Source organism: Tachyglossus aculeatus, chromosome 11 (genome assembly GCF_015852505.1).
Source record: "Tachyglossus aculeatus isolate mTacAcu1 chromosome 11, mTacAcu1.pri, whole genome shotgun sequence".
Classification (NCBI taxonomy): Eukaryota; Metazoa; Chordata; class Mammalia; order Monotremata; family Tachyglossidae; genus Tachyglossus; species Tachyglossus aculeatus.
The window spans coordinates 27,934,449-27,961,275 of record NC_052076.1 but is presented as its reverse complement, the minus strand read 5'-3'; the positions used below and the strand labels follow the sequence as shown (position 1 = coordinate 27,961,275).

The 26,827-nt window shown below is 58.6% G+C and overlaps 2 protein-coding genes across 2 annotated transcripts; one reads left to right on the top strand and one right to left on the bottom strand.

Moving 5' to 3' along the window:
• Positions 1 to 636: 636 nt before the first annotated feature.
• On the top strand, positions 637 to 17,998 carry UBE2Z (ubiquitin conjugating enzyme E2 Z). The gene is made up of 7 exons (XM_038754283.1): positions 637 to 1,070; positions 10,731 to 10,803; positions 11,742 to 11,929; positions 13,861 to 13,972; positions 14,277 to 14,389; positions 14,847 to 14,937; positions 16,698 to 17,998. The coding sequence occupies exons 1-7, from the start codon at positions 637 to 639 to the stop codon at positions 16,866 to 16,868; spliced, it is 1,182 nt and encodes a 393-aa protein (XP_038610211.1). The 3' UTR covers positions 16,869 to 17,998.
• A 73-nt stretch (positions 17,999 to 18,071) lies between these two features.
• On the bottom strand, positions 18,072 to 25,346 carry SNF8 (SNF8 subunit of ESCRT-II). The gene is made up of 8 exons (XM_038754008.1): positions 25,265 to 25,346; positions 22,288 to 22,338; positions 21,458 to 21,596; positions 21,258 to 21,362; positions 20,020 to 20,092; positions 19,648 to 19,789; positions 19,358 to 19,432; positions 18,072 to 18,602 (listed from the first exon to the last, which is right to left on the bottom strand). The coding sequence occupies exons 1-8, from the start codon at positions 25,316 to 25,318 to the stop codon at positions 18,465 to 18,467; spliced, it is 777 nt and encodes a 258-aa protein (XP_038609936.1). The 5' UTR covers positions 25,319 to 25,346; the 3' UTR covers positions 18,072 to 18,464.
• Positions 25,347 to 26,827: the final 1,481 nt, after the last annotated feature.

The following is a 26,827-nucleotide window of genomic DNA, read 5'->3' as shown; positions in this document are numbered from 1 at the left end:
GGGCTCTTTCCACTGAGCCGCGCTGCTGATCACCTTGTCACCTCCCCAGCGCTTATAGACTGTGAGCCCACTGTTGGGTAGGGACTGTCCCTAGATGTTGCCAATTTGTACTTCCCAAGCGCTTAGTACAGTGCTCTGCACATAGTAAGTGCTCAATAAATACGGTCGATGATGATGATGATGATGAACAGGGCTTGGCACGCAGAATGTGCTTAACAAATACCATCATCAGCATTAGTAGCGGTGTTAGTAAATGCCATTATTATTGTTACTATTAATTAATTAATTACTGCTAATAAATGTCATTATTGTTATTAGAAGGGGGGAGACAGACGACGAAACCAAAGCGGTGGAGAGGCGTCAATTGGAAAGGCACGAGGCTCCCCTCAGGCCGGGCCTCGCGCCCCCCCCATCGCCTCAGCCCTGCAGGGCGGGAGGACCGCCCGGGAGAGGGCGCGCTGCCCCGGAGGCCCGCGCGCGCGGCGTGGACGGCGCTCTCTATGGTCGTGGCGCCGGAGGGCGGGGCGGGTCGGCTGGGCGCTCTGTCCCGGCTGTCGGGGGCCGCTCTGGGCGGCGGTCTCGGTGGCGCGGAGGCCCGGAAGAGGAGGTCGGCGGCGGCGGCGGCGGCGGGCGGCCATGGCGGACGGTCCGGCTGAGGAGACGCCGCCGGCGCCGGCGGAGGAGGAGGGGGAGGAGGAGGAGGAGGAGGAGGAGGAGCAGGAGCAGCAGCCCGCTCCTCACGGCGGCCTTGGCGTTTTCGGGGGGCCGTTCCTGCCGGACGTGTGGGGGGCGGGAGGGTCCCCTCCTCCCCCTCCCCCTCCGCCTCCCCCGCCTCCCCCTCCTCCGCCGGTCGGGGTCGTGGCCCCGCTGCCCGGGCCGCCGCCGCCGCCTCCGCCCTCCTCCACGTCGTCGTCGTCGTCTTCGTCCTCTTCGTCTTCTTCCTCGTCTTCGTCCGCCTCGGCGGCCGCGGCCGCCGCCCTGCTGACCCACTCCACCTTCTGGGACCCGACGCTTAGCAGCGACTGGGACAGCGAGCGGGCCGCGCCGCAGTGTCTACTCAGGATCAAGCGGTCAGCAGACCCACACTCCCTCCCTCCCTCCTTACCTCCCTCCTTCCTTCCCTCCTTCCCTCCCTCCTTCCCTCCTTCCTCCCCTCCCTTCCTCCTTCCTTCCCTTCCTCCCTCCCTCCTTCCCCCCTCCCTCCCTCCTTCCCCCTCCCTCCCTCCTTTCCTCCCTCCCTCCTTCCTTCCCACCCTCCTTCCTTCCTTCCCTCCCTCCCTCCTTCCCTCCCTCCCTCCTTCCCTCCTTCCTTCCCTCCTTCCCTCCCTCCCTCCTTCCTTCCCACCCTCCTTCCTTCCTTCCCTCCCTCCCTCCTTCCTTCCCTCCTTCTCTCCTTCCTTCCCTCCGTCCCTCCCTCCTTCCCTCCCTCCCTCCCTCCTTCCTTCCCTCCCTCCCTCCCTCCTTCCTTCCCTCCCTTTCTCCTTCCTTCCCTCCCTCCCTCCCTCCTTCCCTTCCTCCCTCCCTCCTTCCCCCCTCCCTCCCTCCTTCCTTCCCTCCCTCCCTCCTTCCCCCCTCCCTCCCTCCTTCCTTCCCTCCCTCCCTCCTTCCTTCCCTCCCTCCCTCCTTCCCCCCTCCCTCCCTCCTTCCTTCCTTCCCTCCTTCCTTCCCTCCTTCCCTCCCTCCTTCCTTCCCTCCCTCCCTCCCTCCCTCCTTCCCTCCCTCCCTCCCTCCCTCCTTCCCTCCCTCCTTCCTTCCCTCCCTCCCTCCTTCCCTCCCTCCTTCCTTCCCTCCCTCCCTCCCTCCCTCCCTCCATCCCTCCCTCCATCCCTCCTTCCTTCCCTCCCTCCATCCCTCCTTCCTTGCCTCCCTCCCTCCCTCACTCCTTCCCTCCCTCCCTCCTTCCTTCCCTCAGGACCCCCTCAGCAGCCCGACCCTCCCTCCCCCCCCCCCTCCTTCCCTCCCTCCTTCCCTCAGGACCCCCCCCCTCCCCCCCTAATAATAATGTTGGCATTTGTTAAGCGCTTACTCTGTGCAAAGCGCTGTCCTAAGCGCTGGGGGGGGATACAAAGTGATCAGGTCGCCCCACGTGGGGTTCGCAGTCTTCATCCCCATTTTACAGGTGAGGTGACTGAGGCTCAGAGAAGCTAAGTGACTTGCCCAAGGTCACACAGCAGACAGGTGGCGGGGTCGGGATTCGAACCCATGACCTCCGACCCCAAAGCCCGGGCTCTTTCCACTGAGCCACGCCTCAGGGCCCCCCCAGCAGCCCACCCCCACCCCTCCGGCCCCCCCGGGCCTCCTGCTGCCGGATTGTCCTCCCCCGACCGCTTAGTACAGCGCTCAGCACCCAGGAAGCGCTCAGTAAATACGACTGAATGAACGAATGAATGAAATGGTCCTTCCCACCCCCTCCTCCTCCCTCTCACCCCCCCCCCCCCGCCCCCCTGGGCCTCCTGCTGCCGGATTGTCCATCCCCGAGCGCTTAGTACAGTGCTCAGCACCCAGGAAGCGCTCAGTAAATACAACTGAATGAACGAATGAATGAAATGGTTCCCCCCGCCCCCCGGGCCTCCTGCTGCCGAATTGCCCTCTGCCGAGCGTTTATTACAATGCTCAGCACCCAGGAAGCGCTCAGTAGATACGACTGAATGAACGAATGAATGAAATGGTTCCCCCCGCCCTCCTGGGCCTCCTGCTGCCGGACTGTCCTCTCCCGACCGCTTAGTACAGTGCTCAGCACCCAGGAAACGCTCAGTAGATACGACTGAACGAACGAATGAATGAAATGGCCCTCCCCGCCCCCTCCTCCCCCCCTTACCCCCGCCCCCCTGGGCCTCCTGCTGCCGGATTGTCCTCTCCCAAGCGCGTAGTACAGTGCTCAGCACCCAGGAAGCGCCCAATAAATACGACCGAATCAATGAAATGCCCCCCCCGGGCCTCCTGCTGCCGAATTGTCCTCTCCCGAGTGCTTATTCCAATGCTCAGCACCCAGGAAGCGCTCGGTAAATTCGGCTGAATGAACGAATGATTGAAATGGTCCTCCGCGCCCCTCCTCCTCCCTCTCACCCCCCCTTCTGCTGATGGATTGTCCTCTCCCGAGCGCTTAGTACAGTACTTAGCAGCCAGGAAGCGCTCGGTAAATACAGCTGAATGAACGAATGAATGAAATGGTCCCCCACCCACCGGCCCCTCCGTTCTCCCCGCCCCCTCCTTCTCATCCTCCACCCCCCTGGGCCTCCTGCTGCCGGATTGTCTTCTCCCGAGCGCTTATTACAGTGCTCAGCACCCAGGAACCGCCCAATAAATATGACCGAAAAAATGAATTGGGCCCCCCCCCCTCCCGGGCCTCCTGCTGCCGAATTGTCCTCTCCCGAGCGCTTATTACAATGCTCAGCACCCAGGAAGCGCTCAGTAAATACGACTGAACGAACGAATGAATGAAATGGCCCCTCCCCGCCCCCCTGGGCCTCCTGCTGACGGATTGTCCGCTCCCAAGCGCTTATTACAATGCTCAGCACCCAGGAAGCGCTCAGTAGATACGACTGAATGAATGAATGAACGAAATGGTCCTCCCCGCCCCCTCCTCCTTCCTCTCACCCCCCAGCCCCCTGGGCCTCCTGCTGCCGGATTGTCCTCCCCCGAGCGCTTAGTACAGTACTCAGCATCCAGGAAGCGCTCAGTAAATACGACCGAATGAACAAATGAATGAAATGCCCCCCCCCCCCCCCCGCCCCCCTGGGCTTTCTGCTGACGGATTGTCCTCTCTCTAGCGCTTATTACAGTGCTCAGCACCCAGGAAGCGCTCAGTAAATACGACAATGAATGGATGGAATTGTCCTCTCCCAAACGCTTATTACAGTGCTCAGCACCCAGTAAGCGCTCAGTAAATATGAATGGATGAATGAATGGAATTGTCCTCTCCTAAACGCTTATTACAGTGCTCAGCACCCAGTTAGTGCTCAATAAATACGACTGACTGAATGAAATGGTTCCCCTGCCCCCAACCCCTCTGTTTTCCCCGCCCCCTTCCCCCTCACCCCCGGCCTTCCTGGTCATTCATTCATTCATTCATTCAATCAGTCGTATTGATTGAGCGCTTACTGTGGGGTAGAGCACTGGACTAAGCGCTTGGGAGAGGACAAATCGGCAACAGATAAAGATGGTCCCTACCCATCAATGGGCTCTCTGCCGAATTGCCCTCTCCCAAAGCTTAGTCCAGTGCTCTGCACACAGTAAGGCTCAGTCAATACGAATGAATGAATGAAATGGACCCCCTGCCTCCGATCCCTCTGTCCTCCCCAGGCCCCTCATTCAGTCGTATTTATTGAGCGCTGACTGCGTGCAGAGCACTGGACTAAGCGCTTGGAAAGTACAATTCGGCAACAGATAGAGACTCTATTTTGTTAATATGTTTGGTTTTGTTCTCTGTCTCCCCATTCTAGACTGTGAGCCCACTGTTGGGTAGGGACCGTTTCTATATGTTGCCAACTTGTACTTCCCAAGCGCTTAGTACAGTGCTCTGCACACAGTAAGTGCTCAATAAATACAATTGAATGAATGAATGACAAGCCCTACTCAACAACGGGCTCACAGTCTCCAGCCTCCCTCTCACCCCCGGCCCCCTGGGCCTTCTGTTGCCGAATTGTCGTCTCCCAAGCGCTTAGTCCAGTGCTCTACACCCAGTAAGCACCCAATAAATATGACTGAATGAATGAGTGAATGAAATGATCCCCCTGCCCCCGACCCCTCCATCCTCCCCCGGCCCCTCCAGCCTCCCTCTCACCCCCGGCCCTCCTGGTCGTTCAGTCATATTTATTGAGTGCTTACTGTGTGCAGAGCACTGGACTGAGCGCTTGGAAAGTACAATTTGGCAACAGAGAGAGACGGGCCCTACCCAACAGCAGGCTTACAGTCTAGAAGGGGCGTGACAGACAAGACGGTAACATCAGTAACATCAAAATAGATAAATAGAATTATAGGTCTATACACATCATTAGTAACATAAATAGAATAATAAATATTCTATTCCCCACTGTGGGGCGGGGAAGGGTGTAGAGCAGAGGGAGGGAGTGGGGGGGATGGGGAGGGGAGGAGGAGCAGAGGAAAGGGGGGGCTCAGTCTGGGAAGGCCTCCTGGAGGAGGTGAACTCTCAGTAGGGCTTTGAAGGAGGGAAGAGAGCTAATTTGGCGGATGGGAGGAGGGACGGCGTTCCAGGCCAGAGGGTAGGACGTGGACCAGGGGTTGACTTCCCCAGCTTCCCTCACCCCCGGCCCTCCTGGTCCCCCTGCCCCCGACCCCTCTGTCCTCACCGTCCCCAAGCCCCTCCATCGTCCCTCTCACCCTCCTATTCCCCCCTGCCCCCACTCTCATTCATTCATTTTCATTCGGATTTATTGAGCACTCACTGTGTACAAGGCACTGCAGTAAGTGCTTGGAAATAATAATAATAATAATAATGATGGCATTTGTTAAGCGCTTACTATGTGCAAAGCACTGTTCTAAGCGCTGGGGAGGATACAAGGTGATCAGGTTGTCCCAAGTGGGGCTCACAGTCTTAATCCTCATTTTACAGATGAGGTAAGTGAGGCTTCAAGAGAAGCTAACTGACTTGCCCAAGGTCACACAGCTGACAATTGGCGGAGCCAGGATTCGAATCCATAGCCTCTGACTCCCAAGCCCGTGCTCTTTCCATGGAGCCATGATGAAGAGGCAGTTGGGAAATGTAGTGTGGGAAAATAAGATTAATCCGGGAAGGCCTCCGGGAGGAGATGTGATTTCAGAAAGGCTTTGAAGATGGGGAGAGTCGTGGCCTGTTGGAAGCAAGAGACTGGCAGTGGGAGACACAAGTACAAGGCACAGTGAATTGGTTGGCTTGAGAAAACAGAAACTGCCTCAAAAAATATAAAAGGAGGCAATCCCTGCCTGCAGCAGGCTTACAGTCTTGGGGGGGGGGGGGGCGGGGGTGGAGACAGGCATCAAAACAAGTAAACTGGCTTTGATATTAATAGAATTATAGATGCAACCCCCACCCCACCCCCCGCATGCCTCCCCCCAGTCCCATCTTTCGGTCCTCACCGGCTCCTCACCCCCTCTGGCCCCCAGCCCCATTTCCACCGCCACCCCCGCATCCTTCTGTCAATCAATCAATCATATTTATTGAGCGCTTACTATGTGCAGAGCACTGTACTAAGCGCTTGGGAAGTACAAATTGGCAACATATAGAGACAGTCCCTACCCAACATTGGGCTCACAGACTAAAAGGGGGAGACAGAGAAAAAAAAAACCAAACATACTAACAAAATAAAATAAATAGAATAGATATGTACAAGTAAAATAAATAAATAAATAAATCGAGTAATAAATATGTACAAACATATATACATATATACAGGTGCTGTGGCCTCACCACCCTCTCTGTCCCCCGGCCCCCCCCCCCCCCCCCCCCCACTCCAGGTCCCTCTGCCCCCCTCCCCCCCCCGGCCTTCCTATCTCCACCCCCCCACCCCCATCCCTCTGTCCTCACCGGCTCCCTCTGCTCCCTCCTACTTCCATCCTGATCCCCCTGTTATCATTATTATTATTATTGTTGTTGTTTTTGTTGTTATAGTACTTGTTAAGTGCCTACTTTGTGCCAAGCACTGTACTAAATGCTGGGGTGAATACAAGCAAATCGGGTTGGACACAGTCCCTGTCCCACGTGAGGCTCACAGTCTCAATCCCCATTTTCCAGATGAGGTCACTGAGGCCCAGATATGACTTGCCCAAGGCCACACAGCAGACAAGCGGCGGGGCTGAGATTAGAACCCATGACCTTCCGACTCCCAGGGCTGTGCCCTAGCCACTGTGCACCGACCCCCCCCTTCTCCCCAGATCCCTGTTCCTTCCATTCCCCCCACCCCTCCACCTCTAATGCCCACCCTGATCCCTGAGCCCCCGGCCCTTCTAGTCTCCTCGATCCTTTGGTCCTCATCAACCCCTTTTGTCTCCTGACCCCCTAATGTCGCCCTCCTGTTCCCCCCGATCCCTCTGTCCCCCGGCTTCCCAAATCCCCCGCATCACTCAGCTCCCAGTTCTGTTCTTCCCTCCCCATCCCTCCGTCCTCACCAGCACTCCCTCTCTCCCCTGGCCCCCCAATCCCTCTGTACCCCCAACCCACCAATTCCCCCCCAACCCTCTGATCCCTCTGTCTTCAGCAGTCCCCCCGTCCCTCAGCTCCCTGCCCCCTTTGTACCCCAGCCCCCTAATGCCCTCCTCGATTCCTCTACTCCTTGGCCTTCCTATTCCCCCATCCTGATTCCTCCATCCTTACCAGCCCCTTCTGCTCCACTGATTCCTGTATTTCCAGCCCTTCCTGTTCCCCCCGCCCCTGATACCTCCATCCCCAATCCTCCTATCCGCCCCCCCCCCCCCCCCCCCGTTCCTCTACCCTCCAGCCCTTCTATTCCCTCCACCCCAGATCCCTCTGTCCTCACTGGCCTCCAGTACCCCCCTCCAATTGCTCTTCCACTCCATCCCTCCTATTACCCCCCCAGTCCCTCTATCCTCACTGGTCCCCTCTAACCTCTGGCTCTCCATGCCCTCAGCCCCCCAATGCCCCCTTGGTTCCTCTACCCTCTGGCCCTCCTGTCCTCCCCCCCCCCCCACCCCGAATCCATCTGTCCTTACCAGTCCACTCTGGCTCCCAGCCCCTCAATACCCCTCCTTCATGCCTCTAACTCCTGGCCCTCCTGTTCCCCTCTCATCCCTCCATTCCCCTACTCTCCATTCTCCCCAATTCCTCTACCCCCAGCCTTCTCATTCCCCCTGATCCCTCTGTCCTCACTGGCCCCCTCTGCTCCCCGTGCCCCCAGATTCCTCAACCCTGTGGCCCTCCTATTTCCCCCACGCTAATCCCTTTGTTCTCGTTGAGCTCCTCTGACCCCTGGCCCCCCAAAGCCCCCCATCCCTCCACCTCTGCGGCCATCTTATTTCCCCTTCCCTGATCCCTCTCTCCTCACCAGTTCCTTCTGCCTCCTAGCCCTCCTATTCCCTTCCTGATCACTTTGCCCTCACCACCCCACTTTATGCACACACACACCCTGGCTCCCATTGCCCTTCCATCCCTCCACTCCCTGGCTGTCATACCCCCCAACCTCAGTCTTTTTGTCCTACCGACCCCCTCTGTCTCCCGGCCCCTCAGTTTCCCCGTGATCATTCTGTCTTCACCTGCCCCCTGGCTCCCCACCCCTCTGCCCCCCGCCCCCGATCCCTCTGACCTCACTGGCCCCCTCTGCTCCCCGGCTCCCTGTCCCCCCTGCCGCCCAACACCCCCTTATTTCTCCACCCCCCAGCCTTCCTATTCCCTGGTCCACTGGCCTGATCCCTCTGTCCTCACTAGCCCCCTCTGCCCCGCACCAATTCTTCTACCTTCTGGCCACTCTTTTCTCCCCCATGATCTCTCTGTTCTCACTGACCCCCTCTGCCCCCGGCTCCCCTCCCTCACTGTCCCCCAGTCCCCAGTGCCCCCCCACAGCCTTTCTTACCCCCCCCCCAATCCCCCTGTTCTCACCGGCCAGATCTGTCCCCAAGATCCTCTGCCCCCGCAAGCTTGTGCTCTGTGATCCCTACCCACTTCCTGACGTCCCCATTTTGGGCTCCAAACCTGCTCCCAGAACTGGTCAGTCCTCTCCCCTCCTGCTCTGAGTTCCTTTCTCCAAAGTCTTTCTCCCCACAAGAGACTATCTTTGAGAGCCCCCCAACCCAGGGCCCCCTCCCTAAAAGTAGCGCGATTTACTATTCATTCCCCACTCGGGGTCCCCAGATTGTCCAGCAAGGCTGAAATATACCATGCTTCCCACCTTTTCCATCCATATGAGAAGCAGCGTGGCTTAGTGGAAAGAGCCCGGGCTTGGAAGTCAGAGGTTTTGGGTTCTAACTCCGGCTCTGGTCTGCTGGGTGACGTTGGGCAAGTCACTTAACTCCTCTGTGCCTCAGTTACCTCATCTGGAAAATGGGGATTGAGACTGTGAGCCCCAAGAGGGACAACCTGATTATCTTTTATCTACCCCAGTGCTTAGAACAGTGCTTGGCACTTTGCAAGCGTTTAACAAATACCATTATTATTATTATTATTATTCCAGTCCTGGATGGAAGTCCTTAGTGTGAGAAACAGCCCCCTTCCCCACCCGGTTCCCCCGGCTCCCACCTACTGGGAAGAGAGATCTCTGTGTCTCACCAGTTACCACCTCAAACCCCTGGAAGCCAACCCAACCTCCCCGTCTCACTACGAGACTGTCACGCTAGACCATCCCAAGTGACACCCGCTCTCGATGACTTCAGTTTTCCGAGACACCGAAACTACCGGGAGGTTAAGTCCGTCTTCCCCGGGTGCCTGACCTGAGGGTGATAGCATGTGCCCTGTCCAGGAACCTCTTGGCTATTTTCTTCCAGATGATTACCATCTGCTGCCATTGCTCGTCTCAGTCCCCCTCCCTCCCTCCCGTTCCCCCCCAAGACAATGGCCTTTTGATCCAACTTAGTCTTCCGCTTGGGCGGGCGCACAGCCCAACCCTCCCGGCTAGCGAACCAGCAAGGCCACTGGCAGTGCCAGGTGATGGGTGGTTGACCGCCCCCTCCTTCCCCAGCCTGGCGACCCCAAACTTTGCCCTGCTCGCGGGCCTGCTTGAGGAGAAGCAGCATGGCAGAGCAGATACAGCACAGTCTGGGAGTCAGGTGGTTCTGGGTTCTAATCCTGACTCCGCCACTTGTCTGCTCTGTGACCTCGGGCGAGTCACTTCATTTCTCTGGGCCTCAGTTATCTCATCTGTAAACTGGGGAGGGAGACTGTGTGAGCCCCATGTGGGACAGCAGCTGTGTCCAACCTGATAAACTTATATCTACCCCAGTGCCTAGTAAGCGCCTAACATGCCACAATTAATGTTAATTATTATTATCATTATTGCTGTGAAACCCCAGCCCCACAGCACTTAGGTGCCTATCCTGATTCTGTCATTTCCCCTATCTGAAATTTATTTTAATGCTGATTCCCTCTCTAGACTGTAAGCTCCTGAAGGGCAGGGGTTGTACAATTAATATTAATTATTATTATTATTATTATTATTATCATTATCATTATTGCTGTGAAACCCCAGCCCCACAGCACTTAGGTGCCTATCCTGATTCTGTCATTTCCCCTATCTGAAATTTATTTTAATGCTGATTCCCTCTCTAGACTGTAAGCTCCTCAAGGGCAGGGATTGTATCTACCATTCATTCATTCATTGTATTGAGCGTTTGCTGGGTGCAGAGCACTGTACTAAGCGCTTGGAAAGTACAAGTTGGCAACATATAGAGGTGATCCCTACCCAACAATGGGCTCACAGTCTAGAAGGGGGAGACAGACAACAAAACAAAACATGTGAACAGGTGTCAAGTCATAAGAATAAATAGAAGTAAAGCTAGATGCACATTATTAACAAAATAAATAGAATAATACATATGTACGAGTAAAATAAAAAGAGTAATAAATCTGTATATACAGGTGCTCTGGGGAGGGGAAGGAGGTAGGGCTGGGGGGATGGGGAGGGGGAGAGGAAAGAGGGGGCTCAGTCTGGGAAGGCCTCCTGGAGGAGATGAGCTCTCAGTAGGTACCAACTCTATTGGATTGTACTTTCCCAAGTGTTTAGTCCAGTGCTCTGCACCCAGTAAGCACTCAATAAATACCCTTGACTGATTGCTGTGGTACTCCGCAGGGACATCATGTCTATCTACAAGGAGCCTCCGCCGGGGATGTTCGTGGTGCCCGACCCCCTGGACATGACCAAGGTTGGTATGGCCCCCAGACCCATTTGCCCATCTCCCCTTCTCCATGGGCATTGGGTGGTGCCCAGGGCACCTTCTGGGCTGCGACCACTGGGGAGGGCTTGGGGATGGGGCCCGGTGAGGGGCCCCACCCTTTGAGATCATTCCATCCTGCCCCGGTGGCCCCAGAACTTTCTGCTGAAATCCCGTGGCGTCCTAGACACCCTCCGCCGGGGACCCGCCAGCCGGCCACTCCCTGCCCCCTCCATGGGCGCTCGACTTTAAACCTTAGTTGGGCAGCGGCCAGGTCGGAGAAATGCCCCTGTCCGGGTGTCTGGTTGCCTGTGGCAACCTCAGCCAGCTTTGGGAACTCGTTTTGGCCCGCTCTCAGCCTCCCGGCCCCACCGGGCTTCCCCGTTAGTGGCCGTCCCGTTCCCAGTCCATCTCCCAGCCGTCCCCCTCTGCCTCCATCTGATGCCCTCGGGAGAGGCCGGGAGCGGGTGGCATCTGGATGGGACAGGGGAGCTTAGAACGGCCTAGCTTCCAAGGGCCATGCCCACCTGCTCCTCCTCCCCACCCCCCAACCTAGAGGAGAAGCCCCTCAGAGGGTGTGGCAGGGGCATCCCCACCCCAAGATGCAGAAAGAGCCGGCTTCCAGCGGGAAGTCCCCCTTTTCTCCAGGAGCCCGGGCCCCTCCCTATCCTCCCCTTCCTTCCCCGTCCCCGAAGACATGGCCTTGTCCTGCCCAAACCTTCTCTCCCACTCGGGCCCAGCAGGCAGAGTCGGGGTGAGGGTGTCAGCGCTCGGCTCGGCCCTTCCTGGCTGCCGTCTCCTGCCAGACCCCCTCCCCCCAAGGGAGCCGGTAGGAGAGACCTGGGGGGGGGGTTGCGTCCCGGCTTCCAGCTCGAGGTGGGGCAGGGAAGGAGCTGGTACGGCACGCAAGACTGGCTTTTGTTTTGCAGATCCATGCGCTGATCACGGGCCCTTTTGACACACCTTACGAAGGGGGTTTCTTCTTGTTCGTGTTTCGCTGTCCTCCAGATTACCCCATCCACCCGCCACGGGTCAAACTGTTGACTACAGGGAATAACACAGTGAGGTTTAATCCCAACTTCTACCGCAATGGGAAAGTGTGCCTGAGTATCCTCGGGTAAGCGGAGTCGGGGGCCGGAGGGCACCGGCCGCCCGAGCCGCGGACCGGGTTTGGGGGGCCGGGGGGCCGGAGGTGGGCGGGCTCGGGGTTCACGGCTGTGAGGTGCCGCCGCCGCCGGAAGAGCTGCCCCCATAGATGGAAGCCTGGGCGAGGAGGCTGCTGGGCTCTGCATCGGGCTGGGGTCCCTGGGCCTGTTCTCTTCCGTAATAATAATAATAATGATGGCATTTGTTAAGCACTTACTATGTGCAAAGCACTGTTCTAAGCGCTGGGGGGGATACAGTGTGATCAAGTTGTCCCACGTGGGGCTCACAGTCTTAATCCCCATTTTTACAGATGAGGTAACTGAGGCTCAGAGAAGTTAAGTGACTTGCCCAAGGTCACACAGCAGACTTGTGGTGGTCGGAATTCGAACCCATGACCTCTGACTCCAAAGCCCGTGCTCTTTCCACTGAGCCACGCTGCTTCTTCCTTCTCTGGCAGGAGCCGGCCCTAGTCCTCCCGGCCACCCTCCCCCTCAGGGAGCTGGGGGTCCGTCTTGGACGATAGGGCTAGGGCCGATAGATTGTAGGCCAAGTTGAAGAGTCTGTGCGTAATAGCAGTCGGTCAGTCATTCATTCAATCCAATCATTTTTATTGAGCTCTTACTGTGTGCAGAGCACTGTACTAAGTGTAGTGAGATGTTAAGTGCCCACTAGGTGTGGGGCTCTGTACTAAGCACTGGGCAAAGTACCACAGAAGCTACCTCTGCCTCTGTCTGGGTCCACACAAGTGCAAATGGGCCTAAGAACCCGGGCCCCAGCGGAACTTGGGGTTCCATCGGGTGGATGCCTCGGGCGGAAGCGATTCTGGGGTTGGGGGGCATTGCTCGGCCTCAAGTAGCGGGATTGGTGAGAGAATTTGTCCGGTGGCTTCCAGGGTGGGCAGGGTGGCCGGGCCGGACTGGGGAGGAGGCTGCGACCTGAACCTGATTCTTGGGAACTCAACGGGGGTCGGACGGGGCCGCCGCATGGGTAGCAACAGGCTGGCAGAAAGGGATCTGCGGTGCCCGCCCCATTCTCAGTTAACCCTGGGGCAGGCGCCAGGCCTCAAAACCGGCTGAAAGGGTTCAGCACGAAGTTGTCTCTTGCTGCCCATCCCCCTCCACCCTTTCTTTCTGGGAGCCCCTCTGGGCTTGTCTTTGACCCCTGCACTGACCGAGCCTCTCCCACCCCCACCTGCCTGAATCAGTGTTGCTCAGACTGGTGCCCTGCTCACCCCCTCCCAGGCACCTAAGGGTGTCAACCACTTTGGATCCCTCGCTCTGGGGGAAGCTTCCCCCTACTACCAGCTGACCTGGTCCCAGCCCCGTCCTTCCACCCCAGAGCTCCCGGCTTCCACGATTCTCCAGGACTGTGGCTCGGCCCCCTATAGTGACACGGTTGCCACTGGGGCCTAGGTTGGCTTGGGCCTAAGCCTCTCTGCCCTTCCCCACTTTCCTCTTCTCCCTGTCTTCCCTTCTCCTCCATTCTTCTCCCTGTCCTCCCTTCTCCTTTCCCCCCCTCTTTTGCCTTCCTTTCCTCTTCTCCCTTCCCCCCCTTGCTCTCCCTTCCCCTCCCAGCCCCCCCCCCCACGTTCCCCCCCCACCCTGTCTTTCCAAAGACGGTCGCAGCCGTGCTCTGCGGCCCAGGAAATCATCTGCCCGGTTCCCTTCCTTTCCTCTGTCTGTTGGAGGGCTCTGCCCGCTCAGCCCTCTTCCTCCCTCCCCTCAGCTCCCAGCCAATCGCCTCGCTTCCCTGGCCCCGGCCCACCGTACCTGGAAGAGCGTGGCAGGAAGCCCGGAAGTTTTCCCAGCAAAAGTGAACCATCCTTGAGTCCCTCCCGCCCTCCGGCAGGCCCCACCCCTGCCCCCACCCTTGACCTCTGGCCTGCCCGGCTGGGTCTTGCAGGACGTGGACCGGCCCGGCCTGGAGCCCGGCCCAGAGTATCTCCTCTGTGCTCATCTCCATCCAGTCACTGATGACCGAGAACCCGTACCACAACGAGCCGGGATTTGAGCAGGTGACAGCCCTCCCTCCTCTTCCCGCACCCGGAATGGCCTCCCTTTGTCTCCTGACCCCCTTTGTTCCCCTCCTGCGCTTCTCAGCCCAGGGCCTTCACCTCCCAGAAGCCTTCCTGGATCTCCCACCCCCCGCCCTCTCCGGGAGCCTCCCCTCCCACCCCCTGCCGTCCCCACCGCCCGGCCTGCCTCCCCGGGGGTGGGGGCTTGGGCACTGGGGCAGTCCTCCGTGATGAAGCCCGGCTGCCCGGACCGGGCCGAGCCCCCTGACTGAGCACCGGCGGGCCGGTCCCGTGGCTCCTGCAGGAGAGACACCCGGGAGACAGCAAGAACTACAACGAGTGCATCCGGCACGAGACCATCCGCGTGGCCGTCTGCGACATGCTGGAGGGCAAGTGCCCCTGCCCCGAGCCCCTGCGGTAGGTGGCCGGGGAGGGGCTTGGGCCCGAGACCCTGGGGCTCCAGCCCACCCGGCCATGGGTGCCATCTGGACCTGGGGAAATGGGGCCTGTGTTTGGGGACAGAGTCCCTTGGGTTCCTAGGCCTGAACTTGGCAACACGTGAATGTGTGTGGGCGTATGTGTGTCCAGGGTTGGCCCTAGACCCCGGGCTGGTGGATGGGCCCACAGTGGTAGAGGGCAGGGTGGCAAGGAAACCTACCGAGCCCCGCTCTCCCGTTCAGTTTCTGTAGGGGAAGGGGAGTGTCTTGGCGCCTCGGGGCCGGGGGACTGACGGTCAGCTTCAGGGGACCTCAGAGCGGGTCCTCTCAGCTGACAGATGCCGACCAGGTTCCTTGCTCACAGCGAGGCTCCCCTGGTGCTCACTCTCCTCTTGCCCCGGACCCTCCCACCTGACTTCCCTCCCCTTGTCCCCCAGTGGGGTGATGGAGAAATCGTTCCTCGAGTATTTCGACTTCTATGAGGTGGTGTGCAAAGATCGACTTCACCTCCAAGGCCAGACTATGCAGGTAACTTCTTCTCCCCCTCCTCCTCTCCGTCCAACCCTCTCCTTCCCTTCTGTACTTCTCTCCCACTCTCTCCTCCACCTTCCCTCCTCCCCACTTCTCCTCCCCACTCTCCCAAGAAGCCCAGTAGCACTAAGATGGGGGCGGAGGGAAGGAGTTCATTCATCTGTGGTATTTATTGAGCGCTTACCGTACAGGGCACTGTAGTAAGCACTTGGGAGAGGACAAAACAACAGAGTTGGGAAAGACTTTCCCCAGCCTACAGTGAAAGGGGGAGGCAGACATTAAAATAAAATACAAATACGGACAAAGGCATTGGGGCTGAAGGTGGGGTGAATATCAAGTGCTTAAAGAGAAAGGGAGGAGCCAGGGCTTCCAGCGGTGGGGTGTGTACTAGTCAATCGGTGGTATTTTTTGAGCGCCTAAGCGGAAAAGAGCAAGCCAGGGAGGCCATTCCCCGCCCAAAGAGCTGCTCACTGGCCACTGGGCCAGACTTAGGGAGGGAAACAGATATGGAAGCGGGCTACTTCATGAGGAGAATAGAAGCCTGGTGGTGGCAGGGATGGAAGGAATGCAGGAGTGAGTGACAAAGTGCCCTCAGGTAACTGCTGTTCGTCCTCTCTACAGAGGCTGGAGGAAATGGATTCTAGCTACAGCAAGAGGGATTTAGGATAGACAGGAGGAAGAACTTTACCAATCGGGGGAGGGTCAGAGACCCTAGCAAGTGTGCCTAGAGAAGAGGTGGACGGTTTGAAAGCTGGGGAGCCCTCAGGCCTTCCGCTCCCTCAGAGAGCAAGGGATATCCAGAATCCTGGCAGCGCAGTGCTGGAAGGGACTTTGAGGTCATCTGGTCCAGCCCCCCGCATCCTAATCAATCCTACATGGGTGTTTCTTCCCCAAAACTGGAGACCCCCACATCCTCCTGCTGTCACCTGATCCATTGCCAAATGCTCCTTGGAACTCAGGAAAAAGTTCTTTCCATCTAACCTCGTGCTCTCTTGCTGAAATTTTAAGACTATTTTCCCTGAAAATATGGGGAACTAGTGGTCACTCTCTCCTCCTCTTTCTCTTCCTCCTCCCCCTTCTCTTTTTTTCATCCGCTCCCTCCAGAGTCCTGGAGATAGTCTCTGCTTTGGGCCCGGATATTCCCTCCCCACCCCGGTCCCTTTCCTAGCCCAAGGGCCAAAAGGTCTTGCCTTTCCCCTTCCAGTTCCTGAAGGGACGCGGGGAGAGGGAGGGAGCCTGGGTTCCGTCCAGGGTCTCACTGTCATGTAGAGGGAGAGGCCGGCCGTGACAGGAGGGAGCCTGGTCCGCTCCTTCGACCCCCAACATCTTTTCTGGCCCGCCGGCGGGCCCGAGAACTCCGCTGGCTGCCAACTCTTTGGAAGTCCAGGAGGATGAGGTGGGGAGAACGGCCTCGAGGGCTAGTGCCAAAAGCTCCCAACTGGGCCACGCCAGGTCTGCCGCCTCCCTTCTCTGGGCTTCGGTTTCCCTCAGTGAGCAGAGGCTGGAGGGTCCCCCCCCCACCCCCACCCCGCGGTGCAGCTGAACCCCCAGGGCCACGGCGGGCATCGTTTCCGTCGTCCTCCGGCGGGGCAAGGGGCTGAGCCCGGGGGCCCGACTCTCATGCTCTGTCACTCTTTTTCTGCTCCCCCGGCCCCGGCTACCCGCCCGTCCGTCTGGCTCTCTCCGCGCGTCCGTCCGTGTCTGCCATCATCATCAATCGTATTTATCATATCAACCGTATCAACCGTGTCTGCCAGGACCCTTTCGGAGAGAAGCGGGGCCACTTTGACTACCAGTCTTTACTGAGCCGCCTGCAGGCCATCCGGCTGAAGGTGCAGGAGACACACAGGCAGGACGCCGCCGACATAGACTCAGACAGCAGCTCCTCGGAGACCGAGACGGACACGCAGGGGAGCCTGAGGGCCTAGAGCCCCCGCCGGAGCCGCTCACGGCGAGGGGACGCGGACTGCAAGCGGCAGCGGCGGGCGGGCCCCGAGCGCGAGCCCGGCCCGTGGCCGCGTCCGGGCCTACGAACACGTCCGCTCCCCGCGGCCCCAGGGAGCCCCTCCCCGGCCACGGGGCTAGAACGGCGTTCCTAATTTATAGTCAGTGCTTAGACAGACCAAAGAGGGCCGGGGGGATGGGGGATCGGGGGGAGCAATGCCGTGGGGACCCCCTTGGGTCCAGGGAGCCTCGCCCATGTGCCTCTTGGACCGGGGATGGGAGCCTGGCAGGGGCACCAAGGGTTGGTAGTGATGGTTGGCAGCCCGGAAGGGGCTGCTTTCTGCCCCTCGCGACTCGGCCACCGCTGTCAAGGGGGGAGCGGAACCTGGAGTTCCCTATCCTCGCAGCTTCTCCCTTCCCCCTACCACCCCCCTCTCTCCCCCACCGCATTGCCAAATCCACCCTTTAGGCGCTGAAGAGTGGGGGCTGGCTCTCCGGCCCTAGTCTTCACCCCTCAGCCCCTGCTCCCATCAGGGTTCAAACCAGCTCCCCAGGGCTGTCTCCCTCGTTGCTGCTCCTCCACCATGGTCCCCGGGCCCAGCCCTGACCTCTTCCTCGCTCTCCCCAGCCTTCCCGAACCCCTCGCTGCTGCCCAGTGGCATCGGAGCCGCCGCCTCTGCCCCATTCCCCAACCTCCAGAGGTGTTCTCTATTCAGGGTGGGCCAGGAGGCCGTCCGGTTTAGTGACAGGTAGCTCCCTGGCAACGTAAGAGGCAGGGGCTGCGGTGGGGGTTGAATAGGAGTTTGCCCCTTGCTGCTGCAGGGGAGAGGCCCCAGCCCAGTGGGTCCTGCCCCCCACCGACCCACCCCACCTACCTTCCCTTCTGCAGGCAGGGCCCCGGGGCCTCCGCCTGGGATAGCAAGGCCTACCGGCCCCTTCTGAATGTGTCTGCTCCCCTGACAATCTTCCCCCCCTGCCAGGCTGACGGTTCATCCCCAGACTTTAGACCTGATCTTGAGTTGAGAGAATATATGCACAAGTCACTATAAGAGACGTGTTTATATCCATTGTACATAAGAATTTTTTTGTGCAATAAAATTTGTTTTGGCAGAAACACAAGTCTGCTGGGGGCTGCGGAAGGGGCTCCGGGTCTCTCCTTCCACCACAGCCATGGCCACCCGCTTGCAGGCCCCGAGACGGGTTTTCCCAGTTGTCACGACACCCCTCGGGGCGTCAGGCTCGGGCTGCCGGTCCGTGGCAAGTGAGGGTGTTCTGCGGCCGGCAGGGCAGGGAGGCCGCTCAGGTCGAGAGCATGTCCTGACCAGCCCTGTTTTGAGAGCCAATGTAGGGGTAGCCCTTTTCATACTAATTACAGGGACCGTGTGTGTCAGCGGGTGGAAAAAGGGGCCAGGCCAGAAAGGGAAGGCAAAGGCCGGCCAGGCAGTAGCGTTTTTTTCCACCGCCAAATGGCAGACACACCACGGAGCAGGAGGGTGTCTGTCTTACAAAAGAGTTTATTGTAACAGCTCCCTGGAGCGGCCCGCTCCCCTCCCCACAAACCTGGGGCAGGGGGCGGGGGGTCAGGGCAGGGCCTCCTTGGCTTCCTCAGCTGTGATGTCCTGAGAGTAGAGGTCAGCGAAGAGGGCCGGCAGCCAGTACTCGGCCTCTCCCGGACCTTGCAGATCGAGCCAGGCCAGGCCTTCCTTTAGCAAGTGGTCCTGGGGAGACATGGGGGTTGTCGGGTGCGGCGAAGGGGGACAACCCAGCTGTGACAAGGTAGCAACTGCAGCCGGCTAATCCGACCGCCGGCTCCGAACCCCACCTCCCCGACGGGGCCCCGTGGAGACGGAAAGCGATCGGCTTAAACTGTGATCCCGGACGGGGAGAGGAGATACTGCCCCCTCCATTAAAGGCAGCAGCCATTGGTCGGGGCAGGGGGGTTGGGGTTCCCGGAGACCACTCCAGTGACTCTTAAAGATGGCAAAGACAGCAAGGAGGGAAGGGGTTTCCAACCCACCTCCCCTGCCCTGGATAACAGCTGACCCCACCCAAGTGTCTGAGTCTCCTGGCCCTCAATCGTGGAGAGGAAGGGGCGGTAAAACGGGATGGCAGGGCACCGTCAACAGCAAGAGGGGACTTTGGACTTTTTTTTTTTATGGTACTTGTTCAGAGCTTACTATCTGTCAAGAACCGTTCTAAGCGCTGAGGCGGATGTAAATTAATCAGGCCGGATACAGTCCCTGTCCCACATGGAGGGAGGATTTAATCCCCATTTTATCAATGAGGTAACCGAGGCCCGGAGAAGTGAAGTGACTTACCCGGGGTCACCCAGCAGGCAGGGCCGGGATTAGAACCCCGGTCCTCGGACGCCCGGGCTCTATCCACTAGACCACCCGACTTCTCGTTTCCGCAGAAGCCCCGTCCCCACCCCGTGTCTTGGCAGGGGGGAGCCGGCCCCCCAGCGTCCACGTACCAGCACCTGCTGCGCCCGTTCCGTCTCCCACTTGAGGCACGTCCTGATCTCGCTGACCGTCACACAGCCGCGTTTCTGGAAAAAGAGGAAGCGGCGCTGCAGCCGCACGGCGGGGAGTCCCGCCACCGCCTCCCGCAACTCCACACCCCCCAAAACCAGCCCGCCGGGGTGTCCGCCTACCACCACCACCACCAGCCCCGGCTGGACCCCTGCCGATCCAGTGCTCCCCGAGGGGGGGTCAGAGCCACCAACGCCACCGCCCCGGATCCGGTCGGGGATGGGGCGGCTACCTCGGCCAGCTGCAGCACCACCGTGTGATCCATGCTCAGCTCGGCCGGGACCGACTGGACCAGGTAGGTGCCCCCGACCGGGATGATGCTGAACCCGGTGCCGAGGGCCTTCAGCTTCTTGATGGCCCGGATCAGGTCATCCCTGGCACGGAACCACCCGTGACCCGGAGCCCCGGCCCACCCCCCGCGGCCCCATCCCGTCAGCCGGCTGGCCCCGGCTCGAGCTTAAGTTTACCCACCCCCTGGCCTCCCGGCAGGACGGTTCCCACCCGCCGCCTCCGGGCATGGGGCCCCGTTTTCTCCTCCCCGGGGACTTGATCTGCCATCCCACTACCCCCTGTTGCAGCAGGCCCAGTGCCCGGAGATACCTACTGGCTGACGTCCTGGGCCAGTTTGCCCCGCCCCTTCAGCACCTGCTGCTGCAACTCCTCCAGGGTGATCAGGCCTTGGGGAAAAGCAGCCGGACTGAGATACGGGGCCAGGGCTGACTATCGGCCACTCACCCCGGTGTCTGGCACAGGGTACTGGGCCCGCAGCAAGTGCCTAATACCATAAAAGCCGGCAGTATCATCATCATCATCATCATCATCAATCGTAGTTATTGAGCGCTTACTATGTGCAGAGCACTGTACTAAGCGCTTGGGAAGTACAAATTGGCAACATCTAGAGACAGTCCCTACCCAACAGTGGGCTCACAGTCTAAAAGGGGGAGACGGAGAACAAAACCAAACATACTAACAAAATAAAATAAATAGAATAGATAGGTACAAGTCAAATAAATAAATAAATGAGTAATAAATCTGTACAAACATATATACCTATATACAGGTGCTGTGGGGAAGGGAAGGAGGTAAGATGGAATCATAGGAGAACAAAACCAAACATACTAACGAAATAAAATAAATAGAATAGATAGGTACAAGTAAAATAAATAAATAATGAGAATAATAAATATGAAGCTGCCAGCACGTTTGCTGCATAAAAGAAGCCCTGAGGTCCACCCTTTCCGCCCCCAAGAAGTCAGCAGCCTTCCTCAGAACGGCCCCCAGGAGACCACCCGGTCCCATCACCAGGATAAGCTCACGCCTCCCTCTTCCCTCTCCGCCAGCCCCGGGGAGGTCCGAAGCGGCAGCCGCTCCGGTCTCCTCCCTGATGTCCACCCCTCACTGCCCCGGGGCAAGAATCGGTCTCCCCAAGTGGGGAAACCAAGGCCCGGGGAGGTGGCGGGCCGGCCCCAAAGTCTCACGGCCAGTCGGAGCAGGGACTAGAACCCAGGACTCAGCTCTCCCTGCCCTTTCCCAGCCTTTGGAGTCGCAGCCGAGTCTCCTGGGCCAGAGCAGGGCAGAGATGGGACGGGGGGGACCAGTTCCCCAGAGAACCCGGGCTCCCCAGAGCCTTGTCTACATCGGAGAGCTTTTTGAGGTCAAGAGGCTCGGTCTGGGGCCGGGCCCGCCGTCACGATCCGACCGGGCCGGGAGAGGGAGGGCCGCCGCAGAATCTCGGCCTCTTGGGATCTGCGGACGCGTCTCGCCCGTCTGGGCGAGGAGGCAGGGGGATGGATGGAATGACCCCCCCGACCCCCCTCACAACCCCATCCTTCGAAGCCTCACCCCCATTGCGGTGTTTCAGGGCCAGGCACACTTCGATGATCTGGACGCCGAGCTCGTAATAGAAGTCGCCCACGCCCAGCATCTCTGACCAGAAGGCTTTCCCGGCTACAAAGGACAAGCAGAGGGACGAAGGCCCAGGTTACAGTCCCAGGCGGCCCCCGGCCAGGCGTGGGGGGCGGGGGCGGGGGCCGCTTCCTTACAGGCTAAGGGATCCACCCCAATGGTGGCACACATATCTTGGAACTGCACCCGGAACTGGGGGTTCTTCCGGATCTCCTGCTTGTGCTTGCTGGCAAACTCCTCCAGGTTGGTCTTGAACATGTCCAGCTGCTTCGACATCTGGGGCGGGGGCGGGGAAGAGTCAGAAGCAGAGTGGCTTGGAGGCAGGGGAATGGACAAAGAGAACTCGGGGGCCCTTCCCAGGCCCCTCCCTCCCCTGATCTGCCCCAACCCCTCCTGCCCGGTCGGTCGTCACCTTCCGACTGCTCAGGGACGGAGTGGGGTAAGCACACAGTAAGCGCTCAATAAATACGATTGATGATGAGTGGGGCCCCAGTGAGGTCACCCGCCCGGGGAAGGGGACTGGCTGTGGTGGTGGTGCGGGGGGGGACAGGAAGGCTTTAGTTTGAACGCGCAGCGCACATGTTACTCCAGTGACAACCACAGGTTCACACAAGCACCCCGGTAACAGAGAAGCACACATAAATAATCACTAATCCCGGCACACACACATTAATGGGACACACTGCACCCATGCTGTCTGCTCCCTAACAGGCATGCTCCAGAGGGGGGATGGAGGCGGCAGCTGCAGCCTTGATGGCCTGGTGCCCAAGGCAGGGGCAGACAGGCGTCCAGGGCAGAGGCAAGCAGGTGCCCAGGGAAGGGGCAAGGCGGCGCCCAGGGCGGGGGCAAGTATGCCCCTGGCCTGGGGAATCTGTTTCCTCTCGGCCGGCAGGCAGGCAACACTTCTCGCCATCGGTCTCCAGAACCCCACTGCCACCCCCATCCCCACCATCCCTGTCACTCTCACCTGGGCCAGCTGGTCCTCTGCCAGAACAGTGCCCCGCTCTTTATACTTGGCCTGAGAGAGATGGAGATCAATGGGGAGGGGATGGGATAGGACGGGACGGGACGGGACGGGGAGCTCCCTGCAGCCCCTCCCAACACCATGCAGGGGCTGGAGCAGAGTTGGAGCCTGGGAGCTGGAAGCTGGAGGCATGGGGCTAGAAGCTGGGGCGTGGAGGTGGGGGCTGGAAGTTGGGGGTTGGAGTTGGGGGCTAGAAATCGGGGACTAGATGGTGGGGGCTGGCAGTTGGGGGTTAGAAGTTGGGGACTGGAGATTGGAAGATGGGGGCTAGAAGTTGGGGACTGGGGGACTAGAACTGAGGGCTAGAGCTGGGGGCTAGAAGTTGGGGATTGGAGGCTGGATGTTGGGGGCTGGAACTGGGGGCTGAAGTTGGAGACTGGAGGCTGTAAGTTGGGGGCTAGAAGTTGGGGACTGGAAGCTGGGGGTTGGAATTGGGGGCTAGAAGTTGGGGGCTGGGGGCTGGCAGTTGGGGATTGGAATGGGGGCTAGAAGTTGGGGATTGGAGGCTGGAAGCTGGGGGTTAAAATCTGGGGCTAGAACAGCGCTTTGCCCATAGTAAGTGCTTAATAAATGCCATTATCATTATTATTATTATTAGAAATTGGGGATTGGAGGTTGAAAGTTGGGGGCTAGAAGTTGGGGACTGGAGGCTGGAAGCTGGGGGTTGGAATTGGGGGCTAGAAGTTGGGGATTGGAGGTTGAAAGTTGGGGGCTAGAAGTTGGGGACTGGAGGTTGGAATGTGGAGGCTAGAGGTTGGGGCTGGGGGCTAGAAGTTGGGGATTGGAAGTTGAAAGTTGGGGGCTAGAAGTTGGGGACTGGAGGTTGGGGGTTGGAATTGGGGGCTAGAAGTTGGGGATTGGAGGCTGGAAGTTGGGGGTTGGAATTGGGGGGCCAGAAGTTGGGGATTGGAGGTTGAAAGTCGGGGGCTAGAAGTTGGGGACTGGGGGCTGGAACTGGGGGCAAGAAGTTGGGGATTGGTGGTTGGGGGTTGGAATTGGGGGCTAGAAGTTGGGGACTGGAGGTTGAAAGTTGGGGGCTAGAAGTTGGGGGTTGGGGGCTAGAAGTTGGGGACTGGAGGTTGGAAGCTGGGGGCTAGAAGTTGGGGACTGGGGGCTGGAACTGGGGGCTAGAAGTTGGGGACTGGGGGCTAGAAGTTGGGGACTGGCAGTTGGGGACTAGAAGTTGGGGACTGGAGGCTAGAAGTTGGGGGCTGGAAGCTGGGGGTTGGAATTGGGGGCTAGAAGTTGGGGACTGGAGGTTGAAAGTCAGGGGCTAGAAGTTGGGGACTGGGGGGCTAGAGATGGGGACTGGCAGTTGGGGGTTGGAATTGGGGGCTAGAAGTTGGGGGCTGGAGGTTGAAAGTCGGGGGCTAGAAGTTGGGGACTGGGGGGCTAGAGGTGGGGACTGGCAGTTGGGGGTTGGAATTGGGGGCCAGAAGTTGGGGACTGGAGGTTGAAAGTCGGGGGCTAGAAGTTGGGGACTGGGGGCTAGAGGTGGGGACTGGCAGTTGGGGGTTGGAATTGGGGGCTAGAAGTTGGGGACTGGAGGTTGAAAGTCGGGGGCTAGAAGTTGGGGACTGGGGGCCAGAGGTGGGGACTGGCAGCTGGGGGTTGGAATTGGGGGCTAGAAGTTGGGGATTGGAGGCTGGAAGCTGGGGGCTGGAATTGGGGGCTAGAAGTTGGGGACTGGAGGTTGGAAGTTGGGGGCTAGAAGTTGAGGACTGGAGGTTGAAAGTCGGGGGCTAGAAGTTGGGGACTGGGGGCTAGAGGTAGGGACTGGCAGTTGGGGGTTGGAATTGGGGGCTAGAAGTTGGGGATTGGAGGCTGGAAGCTGGGGGCTGGAATTGGGGGCTAGAAGTTGGGGACTGGAGGTTGGAAGTTGGGGGCTAGAGGTTGGAAAGTGGGGGATAGAAGTTGGGGGCTAGAAGTTGGGGACTGGAGGTTGGAAGCTGGGGGCTAGAAGTTGGGGACTGGGGGCTAAAAGTTGGGGACTGGCAGTTGGGGGTTGGAATTGGGGGCTAGAAGTTGGGCGCTGGAAGCTGGGGGTTGGAATTGGGGGGCCAGAAGTTGGGGACTGGAGGCTGGAAGCTGGGGGCTAGAAGTTGGGGACTGGAGGTTGGAAACTGGGGGCTAGAAGTTGGGGGTTGGGGGCTAGAAGTTGGGGACTGGAGGTTGGAAGCTGGGGGCTAGAAGTTGGGGACTGGCAGTTGGGGGTTGGAATTGGGGGCTAGAAGTTGGGGATTGGAGGCTGGAAGTTGGGGGCTGGAAGCTGGGGGTTGGAATGGGGGGCTAGAAGTTGGGGACTGGAGGTTGGAAGCTGGGGGCTAGAAGTTGGGGACTGGAAGCTGGGGGTTGGAATTGGGGGCTAGAAGTTGGGGATTGGAGGCTGGAAGTTGGGGGCTGGAAGCCGGGGGTTGGAATGGGGGGCTAGAAGTTCGGGATTGGAGGTTGAAAGTCGGGGGCTAGAAGTTGGGGACTGGGGGCTGGAACTGGGGGCTAGAAGTTGGGGACTGGAGGCTGGAAGTTGGGGACTGGAGGTTGGAAGGTGGGGGCTACAAGTTGGGGACTGGGGGCTAAGAGTTGGGGGCTGGCAGTTGGGGGTTGGAATTGGGGGCTGGAAGCTGGGGGCTGGAATTGGGGGGCCAGAAGTTGGGGATTGGAGGTTGAAAGTCGGGGGCTAGAAGATGGGGACTGGGGGCTAGAAGTTGGGGGGCTGGAAGCTGGGGTTGGAATTGGGGGCTAGAAGTTGGGGGCCAGAAGTTGGAGACTGGAGGTTGGAAGTTGGGGACTGGAGGTTGGAAGGTGGGGGCTACAAGTTGGGGACCGGCGGCTGGGGGTTGGAATTGGGGGGTAGAAGTTGGGGATTGGAGCGGAGAGGAGAGGTGAGGGTTGTGGGGGTGGCAGTGGGGGTCCCCCTCACCTCGGCCAGCTTCTTCTTGGCGATGGCGCCGGCGCCCACCCCGCGCCGGTGCATCTCGGCCCACGGCGCCGGCTCCCGCCCCAGGAAGGGGCCCGCCGCGCGTCATCAGCCCGCGCCGGGCCCCACCCCGGGCAGCGGCCTCATCGACGTCATCGTTCCGCGCCGAAAGAGGGGGGCGCCCCCTTCCGGAAGGGGGGCCAAAGAACCGGGGCCCAGTCCCCGATGGGCGGACGGCTGCCGGAGACCTCCTTCTCCGGGACAGACAGTCAATCAATCAATCAATCGTATTTATTGAGCGCTTACTGTGTGCAGAGCACTGGACTAAGCCCTTGGGAAGTACAAGCTGGCAACGTATACATATTTTAGACTGTGAGCTCACTGTTGGGTAGGGACCAGGGACTGTCTCTATATGTTGCCAATTTGTACTTCCCAAGCGCTTAGTACAGCGCTCTGCACATAGTAAGCGCTCAATAAATACGATTGATGATGATGATGATGACCCCCTTCCTTCCTCTCCCCCTCGTCCCCCTCTCCATCCCCCCCTTCTTACCTCCTTCCTTTCCCCACAGCACCTGTATATATGGATATATGTTTGTACATATTTATTACTCTATTTATTTTACTTGTACATATCTATTCTATTTATTTTATTTTGTTAGTATGTTTGGTTTTGTTCTCTGTCTCCCCCCTTTAGACTGTGAGCCCACTGTTGGGTAGGGACTGTCTCTATATGTTGCCAATTTGTACTTCCCAAGCGCTTAGTACAGTGCTCTGCACACAGTAAACGCTCAATAAATACGATTGATTGATTGACTGACTGTTTCTATATGTTGCCAACTTGGACTTCCCAAGCGCTTAGTACAGTGCTCTGCACACAGGAAGCGCTCAATAAATGCGATTGATTGATTGATACAGACGGTCACCTACCCAACAGCGGGCTCACAGTCTAGAAGGGGGAGACGGACAACAAAACAAAACATATTAACAAAATAAAATAATTAGAATAGATATGTATAAGTAAAATAAGTCAATAAATAGAGTAATAAATCCGTACAAACATATATACATATATACAGGTACTGTGGGGAAGGGAAGGAGGAGGAGAGGAAAGAGGGGGCTCAGTCCGGGAAGGCCTCCTTCCCGCCACCGCCTCCAAGCAAATTCCCCAAGCCCTCCGTAGTTTTACGTGTATCGACCTCTAATTCTATTTATTTTTATTGATGCTATTGATGCCTGTTGACTTTCTACGTATTTATTCTATTTATTTTATTTTGTTAATATGTTTTGTCTTGTTGTCTGTCTCCCCCTTCCAGACTGTGAGCCCGCCGTTGGGCAGGGACCGGCTCTATATGTTGCCAACTTGTACTTCCCAAGCGCTTATTACAGTGCTCTGCACACAGTAAGCGCTCAATAAATACGATTGAATGAATGAATGACTTGCTTTAATAGTAATAAAAGTGAGAAGCAGCGTGGCTCTGTGGAAAGAGCCCGGGCTTTCGAGTCTCCCCCTCCTCCCCCTCGCCTCACCTCCTTCCCCTCCCCACAGCACCTGTATATATGTAC